The sequence below is a fragment of the Rhineura floridana genome, chromosome 1 (assembly GCF_030035675.1).
Source record: "Rhineura floridana isolate rRhiFlo1 chromosome 1, rRhiFlo1.hap2, whole genome shotgun sequence".
In the NCBI taxonomy this organism is placed as follows: Eukaryota; Metazoa; Chordata; class Lepidosauria; order Squamata; family Rhineuridae; genus Rhineura; species Rhineura floridana.
In genome coordinates, this window is record NC_084480.1 from 230,315,478 (window position 1) to 230,332,210 (window position 16,733).

A 16,733-nucleotide genomic window follows, 5' to 3' on the forward strand; every position below is an offset into this window, starting at 1 on the left:
CAGGAGAATAGCAGTCTCCTCTCAGCACCCTTCACAAACTACACTGCCCAGTATTCTTTCAGGGAAGCCACGACTGTCTCATGTGAAATCAAATTCTGACTCTGGTATGGGTGTGGCCCTCTGATTAGCCAAGCCAAGCAGCTGTGAGTCTGACGTTTAGAACACTGACAGTTGGTTCTTACTGAGCATGCCCGACATCATTCAGTTCAATGCAAAATTTATTAAATTAATTAAAAATCAGCCTGGCATTTTTGTAACTTTTAAACTGCAGTTGAAGGTCAGAGTATGGGGCAAGGTCGGTAATAGGATTACAGGTACTCTGTGAACATGGGTGATTTTTAATTAGTTTCAACAGATTATGAGAACTCTGACAGAAACAAGTCCAAAAGGGGTCTGGGTTTTTTCTCTCTCTTTTTAGACTTTGAATTCTCTATTCTGTCTGACTGTTTTGTGTATCGCCATGACAATTTAGAGGGTTGTTAAGCAAGCATTTCTTAGTTCAGAACTACAAATTTTGTAAGGTTTTGTTTTGAAATAAGCTTATGGGAAGCATCAGGATGGCATGGGGGGTATTTTCAATTTAAGATTGTGGAATGTGAAAGATCCACGCTGGCTATAGTATACAGCCACTCTTGTGGCTGTATAATTTTAACACACTTTGTCTGTCTTTAGTGTTTTTGCTTAGAGAGAGCGAGAGAGTGTGTGTTATGTATAATGACATTGGAAACTGTTGATTGATAAGCCTGCAAAAGATAGCAAGATAAAATGAGGCCAGAAAAAGAGTACATGTGGTCTTGTTTCACTGTAGCTTTTCATTCAGCCAAGCTTAGCTTAGTTTAGTTTGTAGCAGTTTCTGTTGTCAAAACAGGAATCATAATGCCACACTCCAAATTCTGAGCTGCTTTTCTATGCTAGAGCAATAATTTATTAAGCTGATATTAGTCTTCCAAAATATTATTTGGATGATAAAAATGGAATCTTTTTTTTACCAGAAACTTAACTAATTATATTCCTTTAAAAATCAGGAGCAGTTCATGTTAACAAATAACACATTTGTGAACTTTGATGTTACTGACTATAACAGAAAAAGAAACCTTACCTAGGATCATTAAACATCACAGTGATCCTTTCCCCTATGATTTTTGCAGTCACACTGTGTGGGATTTATAAAGAACTAAGTGATCTCAAGAGGTCCTCATCTCACCTACAGCAGGCATCAAGCTTAGGTGCTTAGCCAGAAGAGATGATAGGTTTTGTTTCTTGGATGAATTTATGGACAAAAATAGCACATATGGCCCCATTTCCACACAGCAAGGGAGATGGCAGGTTTGTAGTTGATGGCAGGTGAGCATTAGTTTTCTAGTGGCCTCAGACCCAAACAGCAAGTTTAAGAGGCATCATTGGTGAGGTGATCAATACTGGTTGGGATCAGAATCCACAAGCAAGGAGGATACATTCTAACTAGGTACCAAGAGCACTAGTCATCACACATGAAGAAGACTACCAAGCTGTTTGCAAAGAAAAGTGTGGAATTATCTACTTGTGGCTCCTTCTGCACTATTAGGATATGTTATATCAAACTGATAGCTTTGGGATCTGTATGACACTTCCCCATACAGTGAGCCACTAACTTGCAAGTTGCATCATGTACCTAGTCAGTAAGGAACCCTGAGAGCCTAGACCAGCCTTTCCCAACCAGTGTGCCTTTAGATGTTGGCTAAGGCTGATGGGAGTTGCGGTCCAACAACATCTGGAGGCACACTGGTTGGGAACGGCTGGCCTAGAGTGACACTACCCATCCATGCTGGCCATTAAATCCACTGAGCCCAAGCAACACATTTTTCCTGAGCTTTGATATGTTCCTGCATCCTTTGGATGTTCTTCCATCTTGCCTCCTGGCTTGTCCTTTGATTTTGATTTTCTCTCTTGTCTTGACTTCTGGCTTCATTCCTGGAGCAACTCTTGTCTGCAGCTTAACTATGACATAACATTCATGAAGTTACATTTTGTTTGTGAGCTGGTTATAATCCTGTGGCCCAATAGATTAGAGTATAGCCACACTGTTGAGCCAGGCTTTGGTGTAACTTGAGCTCTAAATTTTCTCTCTAGGATAGTGGGAAAAACATGGTAAATATGATAACAAGGCAAGCTTAAAGATGAACATATCACAATAAATATTTATGGTACTGAAATTACATGTTTAGTTCTCTGTACACCCTGGAAAAAGTTGTGACCATCTTTCCCCATGATTTCTATGTTTCATCTGTATTTCCTGTTCCACTGTCATGAGTTTTTTATTAGGATAAAAAATATTTTCAATAGAAAATGTTGTACACGTCATTCTACTGCACTTGCTTCCCAAGCAAAATAAGCCTATTTATTTATATTTTCTTACATGTGCTAATCTGCTGTTCATTAGAACATGATATCAGGAAGGAGGACAACCACATACCTAGATCTCTCATTAGCCTTCTGCAGATGAGGATGAGGTACCTAGGGTAAATGGAATTAGCAATTATTTTAAAACTTCCTTGTAGATTATGGCAACTGTGCTATCATATATCTGCAGATGTGCCAATCTCAGATATTTTTTTTTTACAATAATTTTTATTCAAATTTTCATAAAACATACAAAACAAAATCATAAAACATTCAAAGACAAAAAACAAAACAAAACAAAAATGATTAAACAAAAAAAATAAAATGTTGACTTCCCATTTGTCGCAGATCAAATCAGTTGTAGGTCTACAATATATAACAATCCTGTCTTTTAAATTATATTATAAAATCACTTTCCTCCAGTAGTTATCTTAATTAATCATCAAATCTCATAAACATTACTTTATTCTTTCCACAAAAAGTCAAAGAGAGGTTTCAATTCTTTAAGAAATATATCTATCAATTTTTCTCCAAATAAACATGTCGATTAATCCATCTCAATAATAATAGTAATCTTATTGTCATAACCATAGTCCAAATAAACGTATCGATTAATCCATCTCATCAAAATCTGTTAGGTCCAATAATTTCAATAGCCATTATTCCATTATCCATATTAATTCCATCTTCCATCTTCAATAGTCCTGTTAAGTCCAGTAATTTCAGTGTCCAATCTTCCATTATCAGTATTCCATAATAATCTTGCTGTCATAGCCATAGTCATATAATAAGAGTCTGATGGGAATTTCCTCTATCCCAAACATTTTCTTGCCATCAATTCTGAATAAGTTGCTGAAATATTGTTGTAAAGTCATATCTGTGTTCTTCTTTTTTACAAAATGCACTGGCTCATCTCTTGAGAGTTTTTCCATTGTCACATGGCTGCAGTTAATTCCATAGATTTTCTCTATATCAAGCTCCATCACGTCATTCCAGTCCAGAAGATTATCCAAGCCATTGATAACTTTATCTCTAATATCTTCATTAATTTCTTCAGAGATAACGTTAAATTCCAAACAGTAGATTTTATTTCTAATATCCATAAACTCCAGATCTTTTTCCAATTCCACATTTGTTCCAATCTCCAGGGCTTGTATCTTCCCTTTATTTTTTCTTTTCTCATCTCTGATCTCATTCTCCTCTCTCACAGGATCCCCTATTTCTTTAAGCTCCTGCGTCATTTTGCTCAGTTCAATTTTCAGCTCCTTACTGCCCTGTCGCAGGGTTTGTTTCGTTATCTCAATCTCATCCATTATTTTCTGAAACATAATTACTTCCAGATTCTCAGCCACTTTCTTGATTGCCATTTTTAAAACCACGAAAACAAAACAAAACAAAAATAAAGAAGAACCACTTCTTATTTCAGCAACAATTGGGTTAATATTCCAGGCTTGATGACATCACAGTATAAACAGAGCAGCCTGCCTTATCTCTCTATGTTCAAGAACACAAAACAAATTTAGTTCCCAGCATCAAAACAGTTAGTGGCGTCGTGAAGAAGCAGATTCGTCAAAATAAAATAGACCAAAAAGAGAATAGTCCCAGACAATATAATGTTCCTCGGAATAGAAATCCCTCTTCTGTTTATATCTTTAGAATGCACTTCCAGGACAGCTTTTTGCAATAGAAACAGAGATAAGCTGTTAATTTCGTGAATAACAGAGAAGAGTTATAGCTCACCCAGAAGTTCTTTAAAGCTGATTCATTTGACAAATCTCTTTTTGCTGCAACAATTTAAACCAAGTAAAAAAAATAATAGAAAGAAGGGTGCTTGCCTGTTAGTCCGTTTTCTCTTTGAAGAAAAGATAAACGTATCGCATTAATCAGATAGAGCTTGTTCGGAAGTCTGTCCGGCATTGCTGGCTGGACCTTTTCTCATAAATTAATGAAATCCAGTCCTCCCAACAAAAACAGGCTTTTGAGGTTGATCTCTACGTTTCTCCCTGCCCGGGAGAAATTTCATCAGTCAAAAAAAAAATGTTCTGACTGATTTATATCTGAATAAGCTTCTTTTGAGGTGGGAGCCCGTCTCAAAAGCAGGCACAAGCGAAGTCACCCTTCCCGGAAGTCCCCAATCTCAGATATTGACTGATCTGACAGACTGTGAATGCCCATGGAGAGCCCCTCAGTCCTTTTATGCTGTACATAACCTTATCATTCAACCTGTGTCCTGCCTTTAGCCATGGCCCTAATTCCCAAAGCAGCTGTTCACAGCAGGGCCTTAGCAATCTCACAACTGTGATTCTGCAGTCTAGGCCTGAAAGTCCCTGAGGGACAGTTTCAGCACTGTCTGCTCGTTCCTCTAGCTTTCCCAACCAGCAGATGTCATAATAGGAAACCATACAGGGATAGGAGGAGATACTAGGGCTGATGTTAACTGAACAGTCATATCTAAATTACCCCACACTGATGTCTATAATGTTAACCATTTGCCACCACCCTGAAAGCAGTATTAATATTTTCAGATCAAGTTCTGAAAAGGGTATTTACTAATGAAATAGAGTAATATAAATTAAATTAAAATGCAACACATTCAGCTTTGAAAGTCCACATGGCTGGAACTTAGGTTATCAATAAAAACCATGTCTGCTATGAAATGGAACAGAAAATTTTTGGACATGCATGCCATCAAAGCAAGGTATGTCAGCATCATGATAGCAAATGTTGAACCAAAACTCTATATGGAAGAGTTTACCTGATAAACTTCATTAGCAATAACTCATGCATTGCTGTTAGATAAGACTTTGAAAATGTACTTCTTGCCATTTACTGTCAGTTAAAAATCATATAGTTAAATGACTGAAAGTTTATCAGTCCAACTCCTGGCCCTGATGCTTGATTTGTCATATATTTCTCCTCACCCTACTCCAAATTGTTTCCCACTACAGTGTTCCAAAAGCAAAACTTAAGAGCAAACATTTATTTCCATACTAAGGTGATTCAAGTAAATCATCTAAGCCAATATGGCAATGAATGGCAATGCAACCTCTCAAGGCATTAGCCAATCTGACATAGGAAATATTCCTTCTTGAATATAGCAAGACTTTAAATGTGAAGCAAATTATACTCAACAAATCTTCTCCAAAGAAAGAAGTTATTTGATTCTTTTTCTACATACCCTGATGCTGATGACAGCAGGCTCTTTATTTCAATCTTCTTTCATACAGGATTTCAGCAACCATCATAGGCACAATGTGAAATGAAGTATACAATGGTGCTCATTGGATCCAACCCATAGTTTATTGCTTTGTGATTTATGTGGTCCTAATAAAGCTATTGTATTCCTATTCCATTTGGACTAGGGATGGGTGATAAATTCGATTCAGTTCATTTCAAGCCAAATCTATCAAATTAGCACTTTCTGAAACAATGTGAGGAACAAAACATAGCCATCATTCAAATTTTGTATTGCAATTTGACAACCAAACAATATTTACAAAAATGCATATGCTGGGGAAGGTGTGCCTAAAAATGAAATATATGAGTGAAAATAATATACAAAAATGTATTATATGATGAGAAATTGCTTGCAGATACGTCTACATTTGTCAAAGCTGCCAGAAGAAATTGGTTTATTAAGGAGATATTTGCACTAAAATGCTGAAGAATTTTAATGAGGATTTTTTTAAAAAAATGCAAATTGCTGCAGAAATGTGGAAAGCTGAATTTAAAACTGGAAAAATAAGAAATGGAGAGAACCAAAATTGACAGAACTTTCCATCCATACGTTGGACTGCAAATTAACAGTAACTCATAGAAAAACCCTAGAGTACTCATTCTGTTGCTGCTGCTGTTTACCTTTACTGAAATGGAGTTTCACTAATATGTAGCTGATTTCTCTGCATGAAACAACAACTAGGGTAACTAAGCTGAAATTAACTTTCACCATCATTGTAATTTTTAGCAATATAGAAATTCAGAAGCAGCTTAGCAGAGAAATTATCTATATTTTAGATCTTTAAGTTATTATGTTTTATTTATTTCATACTTCAGCATTTATGCCTGCAGGGTCATTTAGTGCATCTGATCCCCTTGCAACCTGCACAGTATATATGATGATGCTGTACTTCAAAAAGTCCATGGAAATTTTCCAGGGTTAGAGGTGCATAATAATGTTGTGCAGCGATATGTAACCTGTCAAAATGTGCATGTTTTATTTCTTGTACTTGTTTACAATTTCCTAGCTAAGGCAGAAAGCTAGGGCCTTAGGAAACTCATGTATTCTTGGTGAAACTTGAGGAGCCTATGAATATTTGCTTCTTGATATCTGGAAAAAATTAAGAACCACCCTCTGCCACACTTTTATTTATTTATTGTTCTTATACCTACAATTCCTCTGGTTGGAGCTTAAAACATGATTCAAATATCACAAATTAATAAAAAATAATAAAATTACTACATATTGATAAAACCCTTAAAATGCAGCAGCAGAATGACAGACTTTCTCATTTCAAATGTAAAGCTAAATGCCTAAAGCCTAGTGAAAGACATATGTTTTAAGATGATACCTAAATGTCAACAATGTGGAAGCCAACTAAATATTATGTGCCTTCTTGTATGCTGTGTCCAGTATCAGCCACTGCAGCTGATGTAGCACTGGCATAATATGAGCGTAATGCCCTGTCCAAGTTAGCAATCTAGTAGCATAATTGCAGGTTAAAAAATCCCATTTTGAGGGAGCCCTGTGTACATTACAGTAGTTTCTTCTGAAGGTTATCATAGCATAATTGAGGCCATACTTGTTTGGTCTGGTTAGGGTCACAGCTGGCACACAATCCTAAGCAGGTTGTATTTTCAATGACAAAGATGGCTATAGGAGCATCCCCAAACTGCAAACCTGATCCTTCAGGGGACTTTCTAGTATACTATAATGACTACTCCCTTGGACAGATGAACCACCCTTCAGTGAAGGCCCACAGCTCAGTAGTACAGTACATGCTTTGCATGGAGAAGATTCCCAGGTTCAATTTCCATCATCTGCAGGTAGGCCTGAAATAGCCACTGCTAGTCAGTATAGACAATACTGAGCTAAATGGACCAGTGGTGTGACTTTGAATAGTCAGCTTCCTGTGTTCTACTCACCCAACAGACCTCCATCTTATCTATATTGAGCTTCAGTTTATTAGCCCCCATCAGTCCCTCACGCAGAAATATTTGTCACCAAGAAAACATTTAAAAACTATTTTTTTGCTAACATCTGTATTCTATTAGTTTCAAAACTGTTTACATGAACATTTTTTCAAGTTCAGCATGAAGGTGTAAAGAGATGAAAATATTCTATAGAATTTGCTACACTGCTACATTCAACATGGGAGTATTGATAGCTTCCCTATATCAGTACCATGGACAGCTATAAGGCTCAAAGCTCATATACAGCATCTGGTTATCTGCTCTTCATGGACATATACAGTAGGCCACAGTTAGTGCAGCAATGTCACATGAAGGTTTTCTTAGCTGAAACTAAATGGACATTTATAATTCTTAAGCATGATAGAAAGAAACACTAAGAATACCTTCTAGTCTTGAAAGTGCCATTTCTGATTGTTGTTAGATAACAACCATTTCAAAATCAAATACAAGTTATTTTCACATTGGCTTTTTTCCATTTTACTTATATGAGGAACATTAGTGTTTATTTTGCACTCATTCAAGAAAATTGGCCAATGCTTTATATTTATTAACAAAAGAGTAAAAACAAAATAGAGAAACACACAGATAATTGTAGTGACACAATTCTGTTGAACTTAAGCACTATAAAATATCATTGATTTTAAAGGGGAAATTTGCCATCTTTTATATTAAGTTCTTCATTTAGCTGTTGGTGTGTTCACCCATTACTAACCACATGATAATATTTGTTATCACTTGACACCAGGATTGTGTGAAACAGTGGCCATTGCGTGATTCATCATAATCTGGTATCACCTCAAGCAATTCCCAAACGAAAGAGACAAACTGAGAATGGAAAAAAATTGATGACATATTTTTATAAGTTTTTTTAAAAAAACTGAGTAGCTATTCCTTAACTTGAACATGAGAACTCTCACATATGCTACTGGTTGCTCTAATGTTTTTGGCCCATGGTCAGATTTTGTCAAAAACAAATGTTTTAGTTGAATCTTTATGAGGTAAAGCACAATTACTTCAGGAACACCAATTATGATAAAAAAGAATTATGTTATGCCTTCTGAGCTCCCAGGGGTAGCCATGTTGATCTGTTGCAGCAAAACCAACAAACAGTCCTGTTGTATCTTTGTAACAAATTTATTATTGTATAAGTTTTCATGGACTAAAGTCTGCTTCATCAGATGCATGGAATGTTGTGCTCAGTTGTCAGGTATATATATCTGAAGTGAAAAGTCAAAGAGTTTAGACTGAAGCTTGCTTTAAAAAAAAATCAAATAGTGATATGGTGGAGGCAGAAAAATAACAATTGCTCTTAAAACTGTCACCTGAAGCAAGTGCTTCACACTGTATCAAAGTCAATAATAAGACACCATTTATATGAGTAAACACAGTTACCACACTGCCATAATTTAATAATAAATTTAATAATAAAATAAACAGTTGTCTCTTACCTTCCAGATTCAAATGTGAACCATGTTGAGTCACGCCCGTATCTTCTCAGAGAACTGAGAGGCCACATCACCAGCTTCACTTTAGCATTGTGGATATCCCAGAGATAGATGTTTTCATGTGTAATCTGCATTGTACATTCCCCATAGATATCTAAATTTGGTGTAGGCATAAGGTATACATTGAAACGCTCTAAAAAGAGTAGAAATAATGAAATCATAGTGAAAATTGTGAGCAAGCTTCAATTAAGACTATTATTCCCATTCAGTCTAGTGGCAGAAGCATATAAATAATAAACCCATTTAAATACATCGGTGTAACTCCCTCAGAAGATTTTCATAATACATCTGGAAGCACAGCTGAGACCTCTTTATAACTAGTAACAGATGCTCAGTGACATAATAAAATAGTTAAGCACTGTCTGTTGTCAGTGACCTTCATAAAATGATATCATTAGCTTCATCTTACTGCATTAGTAATTTCAATTAGCAAGGTATTTTTTTTACTAGGATGGACCTATTTTTCAAAGCCAACAAAAACCGTCAGCATATTTCATTACCAAGTGTTTATGCATACTTAAAAATCTGAAAACATGCAAGACAAAACACCACAATGGAACTACGTTTTCCCTTTGGTTAGGTATCTGTATGCTTTCCTTTGCATACTGATAGCAGCTTTGTGGGAAGGGGGTTAATCAAGAAAACTATGTAGCGTTAAGCCTTCCCCCATGCTGTAGTTGTAGTCCAAATTCCCCTTTGCTATTTATTCTATCCCTCCACCCTCCATAAACAAATAGACAAAAAAAAAAAACCCCAGGAGATCCTGATCACAGATTTTTGATATCACATACAGAATCTTCACAGATGAGGTGGGGAAGAAATGTCACATTTCTTCAACTTCTATTATTATACTAGTTGCCTCCTAATTTTTGTACTTTTGGGGATATTGTCACAACACATAACTGAGATGCACTATCTGTGACAGCTCTTTTTTTTGAGATGTGACAACATGCGGTGCTCTTAGAAGTCACTTTTACACATTCTTGTACTTTTAGTTCACATATTACTTACCCCATACACATGTAGACCAACCTGAGGCCAAGAATGTGATGGTGGTAGTACAGATGTCTGTGTGAATCTGATGTATGATTCTATGAAATCTCAAGAGAAGGACCATAGCTCAGTGGTAGAGCAACTGTGAGATACCTCTGCTGGAAACCCTGGACAGTCACTGTCAGTCTATAGGCAATAGACTGTAGGCAATACTGAGCTAGACAGACCAAAGTTCTGACTTGGTAGAAGGCAGCTTCCTTTGTTCCTATCCTATCTTCCTATATTCCCAAAGCAAACTTTTATTGTGAAGAAAATATTTTCCAAATATATGTTTTTTCTTAGACAATAGGGTCTTGTGTGTGCATTGCATGCAAAATGTATTTATTTATTCAGACTTTTTAAATACCAATTTTCAACAAAAAATTCTCATAGATATATATAATAAAACTGGGCAACAATTAAAATATCCAAACTATCTTAATTCTAAAGTTTTTATGACAATTTCATCTCCATTCTTCCTCAAAAATAATAATAATCATATTCTGAGTCCTGTAGATCACATTAGGCAGATGATATCAGGGGCTCCCTACTCTCAGAACTCTCAGTGAAGAGGTTTTTAAGGGCCTCTTCATATTCTTATTGCTGATGGGTAATGTGGCATTAGTACTTCAGAATGCAGAATGTATTTTGCCAAGGATATAGGACTTAAACAAGTGACTTTGCCACTGAAATACTCCATTGTGCAATCATGGCTGCAGGCTTAGCTTAGCAGTGCTCTGATCCAGCACTGTAGCAACTCTGTGTGGCTATTCATCACTCATCACTGGCATGTTCCTCCAGATGGATTCTTCCACTAACAGTTGCATCTTGTCCTTGACACCACATGGATCTTGCTATGGATGGACCTCAGTTTTTGACTTCAGCTCACCTAATCCTAGGTTTTGGTTTTGGTTTTATCCTGGCATAGATATTACATCTTAATCTCTGGACAGTCATGGCTGAAGTTACCTATGATCTAGCACTCGACAGGTTTATCCTGAAACTTTGAAAGTACTACAAAATTCAAATACAAGGTTGACTATAATATTGTATGGAATCAGCAGAACCATTGCTATGGATGACAAGTACAACGTGGCACATTCATTTCAAACTAATGACAGGTGATGAGAAAAACAAGCTGGAAATAAGCCAAAGAGTTGAGGAAACTTTTTTTACAATGAGAACAGAAACTGAGAAAAGTTTGTGTGAGGAATTTGTATAGCCAAAAAACTCTTCTGTATATGTTAAGAGTAAAGATTTCACATGGCTATAAGTAAACTTGCCATTCTCAATATTTTTTCTGTCTCAGTCCATTTAATTTTTGTCCTACTCCTTAACTGATTCACTCAGTGTCACAGCTATCCATCCTCTCCTCTGAGGCTATATTTCTCATTAATCACACTTATGGGTGTCAGTCTTGCAACACGTACTTTAAAATTAAATCCCATGTGGAAAGCTATGTTTCCACAGCAGAATATTCTGATTTAATATTATATAGTTTGAGTTTTCACTGTTTTCAGGGCATTTGTTTACTGATTCTTCAAATCTTCCAGCTATAACCAGATTTTCTCTTCTTGTAAGTACATATTTCAGTTTATGATGGTAGCTCACTGTCTAGAGTGCCTAGAGTGCCCCAAGTAATCATGTTAGGGCAGGGGGAGAAAATGTAGAAGGTTGGACCTATAGCATGCTTAGACGGACAGACTGAGAGCTGGAGAAAAGCAGGGGTGGGGGAAGCAGAGAAAAAAGTATCTAGGGAGGGAATATTTTATTTCTTTTCATCTTCAAGAGAGCGTGCATGCACACATGAAGATTGAAGGAAAGTACCCATGGGGATGTACTTGAAACATCCTTTCTGACTTTTTTGCTGAATGTTAACCTGTTTTCCTTTTCTCTCCTTCATTGGCATTGCAGATAAAATTAAGCAGCTACACCAAAGTTGTTGATTTTATAGATTGATCCTAGCCAAGCCCTATTCTGTTCTAGGGAGCTAACTTCCAAGTTAGGGAATGAGTAACATTGTATGCATGAGACACAGAATAATGGATGAATGGTTGTGTGTGTATGTGAACACCTGTAAGAAGACACTTGTATGACTCTTCTCACTTTTGGCTCTGGCCTCACCAACTGCTGGCATGCAGCCTCTGACAGATTACCCTTAAGAGATTGAGGCCCACAAAGGCAAAAAAGTTCCCAACCCTGTTTTAAAACATGATAAGCCTAAATTTGGTCAGGATCCAAAGAATTATTTAAAAGGCTTAAAGTTTGACCTACACCTCCCTTTGAATAATATATTCCAATACCATATCATTAGTGGCCCTCAGTTTCAAAGAAGGTTGTCACACAGGATGGCAAGCTGTTCTTTGAGAAATTAAAATTACTTTTTGGAATGGAGAGCTTGTTGCATGATTCTAGGTTCTAGACCTATTAGACAAAATAAAAACTAAATTGCCCCCCAAAATAAATTGCCAGGTCTACACTGCATCCACCCAAGAGATCTCAAAGAAAAATGTGAGATTGCTGATCTTCTAACAAAAATGTATAACTTGTGCCTAAGATCAGCCTCCATACCTCAGGACTGGAAAGTGGCCAATGTAACACCAGTTTTAAAAAAGAATTCCAGGATAGATCCTGAAAATTACTAGCCAGTTAGCTTAACATCTCGTTCCAGGAAAACTGGTGGAATGTATTGTTAAAGATAAAATAACCAAACATATAGAAGTACAAATGTTGCTTAAAGCAGAACCAGCATGGCTTCTGCAAAGGTAAGTCCAGTCACACTAACCTATTAGAGTTCTTTTAGAATGTCAACATGCATATACAGTAGATAGAGGTGATCCAGCTGACATTGTATACTTGGACTTTCAAAAAGCATTCAACAAGTACATCATCAATGACTCCTGAGTAAGTGTAGCATTCATGAAATAAGAGGAAATATCCTCTTGTGGATCAGAAAGTAAGAATAAATTGAAATTTTTTTCGAATGGAGGGATGAGGAAAGTAGTGTCCCTCAAGGATTGGTATTGGGACTGGTGCTTTTTAACATGTTCATAAACAATGTAGAATTAGGGCGAGCAGTGAGGTGGCCAGGTTTCCTGATGATACCTAATTGTTCAGGGTGGTTAAAACAAAAAGCGATTGCGAAGAGCTCAGAAATGATCTCTCCAAACGTAGTAGACTAATAGTAAAATGGCAAATGCAATTCAATGTAAAGAAGTGTAAAGTGATGTACATTGGGGCAAAAAATCTTGATTTCACATGTACAATCATGGCAGTGACTGACCAGGGATGAGACCTTGGGGTTGTAGTGAATAGCTCAAAGAAGATATTGACCCAGTGTGTGGCAGCTGTGAAAAAGGCGAATTCTATGCTAGGAATCATTAACAAAGTAAATGAAAATAAAACTGCCATTATCATAACACTTATAAGATCTATGGTGCAACCACATTTGCAATATTGTGTACAGTTCTGGTTGACTCATGTCAAAAAAGGACATGTAGAGTTGGAAAACATAAAAAAGGCAACCAAAATTATAAGGGGATGGAACAACTCCCCTATGAGGACAGGTTACAACATTTAGGGCTTTTCAATTGAGGGAAAAGGCAAGTAAGAGGCAACATGATAGAAATGTATAAATTATACATGGTATGAAAATAGTGGATAGAGAGTTTTTCTCCCACTCTCAAAACATTAGATCTCAGGGACATCCAATAAAACAGAAAGTTGGAAGATTCAGAAGAAACAAAAAAGGTACTTCTTCACATAATGCACAGCTAAACTATGAAATTTGCTCCCACAGGAGACAGTGATGGCCACCAACTTGGATGGCTTTAAAAGAGGATAGTTTTATGAACTATCAGTGGCTACTAATCCTAATGGCTATGTTCTACCTCCACTATTGGAGGCAGTATGTTTCTGAATATCAGTTGCTGGTAATCACAAGAAGGGAGAGAGCTGTAATAGTCAGGTCCTGCTTGTGGGCTTCCCATAGGCATCTGGTCACTGTAAGAACCTGATGGTAGTCTAGATTGGCCATTGGCCTGATCCAGCAGGACTCTTCTTATGTCCTAAATCAGAAGTGGGAACCTTCTTCAGTCCAGGGGCTGCATTCCCTTCTGCGCAACCTGGTGGAGACTGCATGCCAGATGGATGAGCCAGAAGCAACAGTGGGTGGAGCAGCAAACATAAATTTCACCTTTACACAGTAGGCTAGTTTCTACACATCCCTCTTTATCTTCCACCCAGGCTAGCAAAAGGACATAGTGTCCAAGACACATTCCAGCTAAGCAAAAACACTCAAGGATGGTGCAAAGCAGGGCAATGAGGGGCATAGATTGAGGAAAGATGGTTCAGGAGGAGGTGCAGTATAAGGAGAGTTCCAAGGGCTGGATAGAGAGGCTTGGAGGGGACAAATTTGGCCTGAGGTTTCTCACCCCTGCCCTAAATGAAAAATCAAGAAATAATTAGTAAGCTAAACAAACAAATAAAAAGTACAGCACAGTACAACAACAGAAGCTAAAGCTAGACCAACTACCTATGAACACTCCTTCTGGGACAGGACATTTTTTAGTGTGTAATGTTAGACAATATTGGATAGTAAGGTGAATGGATATCTCCCAGCTTTCATTTCACATTTGTGACTCAAAACTGGTTCATGCATAACCTCCTAGATGGCTCTATTGTGCTATTTGCCTATTTGTATGAGCAGTTTTAATATATTGTGATGATGGACCTCACAGACAAATGCAAATGATCTTTGTGAGTTGGAAATGTTTTTGAGATTTCCTCCCACAAGGCCCGGATCTGTGGTCTGTGAGTTTTCTCTTCTTAACATCACATTGCTAATCAGAACTGACTACATGTGTGAGTAATTGAATGCATCAGAGAGCCAGTTGAGTTAACACATGAATCAGTTGTTAGTCATGATTTCATTTTACTGTTCATACAAAGGGCCTGGCACTTCAGTACTGAACACTGTGGGATGTACAAAATGAGTTTGTAAAGGTGGGCTATGTGTTTGTTCCACTTAGATGCTCTGCCTTCACCCTAACCTTCCATTTCAATGGCAAAATAATGTGTGCCTTAATGGAAAAGGGTGTTAAACTCTTATCTCCCATCGTGTATGAGGCTTAAGCAAATGTTAAACACAATGCTTTGAATTTATAGAAATTTCTAGAAAAATGATACTAATCAAACTTCAATTGCAGGGCACAAGGAATTTATTTTTTAACATTCAAAGAAAAGTAATATAGCCGAAACCTTCTAAAAGTTCAACAGAAAGGAGGAAAACCCATAGCTTCCTTTAATTATTTGAGTATGTTATTGGAAAAGTGCATTATATACTCAAAATGTCAACAGAAATTTGTCTGCTCTGCACTAGAGGTCAGTGTCTAAGGTGAGGAGTCATGGATCAAAAGAAATGGTCTTGATTAAACTGAACATCAGCTGCAAGGCAAAGGAACAGAACCAAAAGAGATTACTTAAGGATTGAGACAAAAAGTTATGTACTGCCACACTAGAGGAATAGGAGCTAGGGGCTAAAAAGTTAACAGAAACAGAAAATGAAATCTGTCTCATAACCAGATAACTGTGTAGAAAAATAATTGCCACACATGATGCAAGGCACGAAAAAATTCTGAAGAAAATTCTTCTGTATTCTTCCATAGTCTTTTCAGCATAGCTAATGTTTGCACAAAGAAAAGTTGGATCTTGCTAACAAAAATCCTTATCTGTGCTTCCATTTGCAGAAAGGGGGTGTCAAAATATCAGAATAAAGTTGAGATAGTAGTCGCTTAGAAAAATTGAAACTTTATTTTTACAAATGAGAATCATGAAACTGAATAGTGTGAGAATGTACAGTTTTAACTATGTTCAAAATGGCAGTAATCCCTGTCTTCATGGGCCACATCGAGAGCCAATTATCCTGGTAGAGGGAGAGGAAGTCAGATAATTAGGATTTCTGTTGTTTTGGACAATTTTGCAAATCTTTTTTAGTAGAATGTTCTCTGTGAACCAATTCAGATATATAATTGCCAAGTGAACCCAGGAAGATGCAGGCCTACTATGTATCCAGAGCCTGAGCAATAAATAAATAAATAAAATACATCTGACAGGTATAGAAAATAACATGTCCAGCAATAAGGTCAATAGCAAAACATTATTGTCATTTCTAATCTGAAGGGTAGTGGCTTTTAATGCTCTGATACCAGTTTCCATGCTGGAATATTATATTACTTGCAAGACAATAAAATAATGGCTGGTTGACAGATCTAGTCAATTGTAGTGAAACTGAAGCTGAATCCTGGTAAAACACAAGCCCCCCTGTGGGTTAGAGATTCCCAAGTTTAGGAAACTGGCAGATTGCTTGTTCTTGAAATGTCACTATTACTGAAGGCACATGTGTCTTTAGTTGCTAAGAGTGATTTCTTACAGTTTGGGCTATGGCCATTCCTGGACAGGTACAGTTTAGCCACAGTGGTTCAGGCCTTGGTAACATCTAGACTGGACTATTGCAACGCTGTCTATATGGGACTAGCCTTGAGATTGGATTGGAAATTGCAGTCAGTAATGACTGCTGCGGTTTGGAGCAGCTCCATATTAACATATTACACTAGTGCTGAAAGTTCT

The 16,733-nt window shown here is 37.0% G+C and overlaps 1 protein-coding gene across 1 annotated transcript in view; it reads right to left on the minus strand.

Annotated features, from left to right (window-relative positions):
* DOK6 (docking protein 6) overlaps window positions 1-16,733 on the minus strand; it is a 481,228-nt gene that overhangs the window by 169,166 nt on the left and 295,329 nt on the right. Inside the window, exon 5 of the mRNA XM_061593326.1 lies at window positions 9,018-9,207. Within this exon, the coding sequence (XP_061449310.1) occupies window positions 9,018-9,207 (190 nt within the window). The remainder of the gene's footprint in view (window positions 1-9,017; window positions 9,208-16,733) is intronic.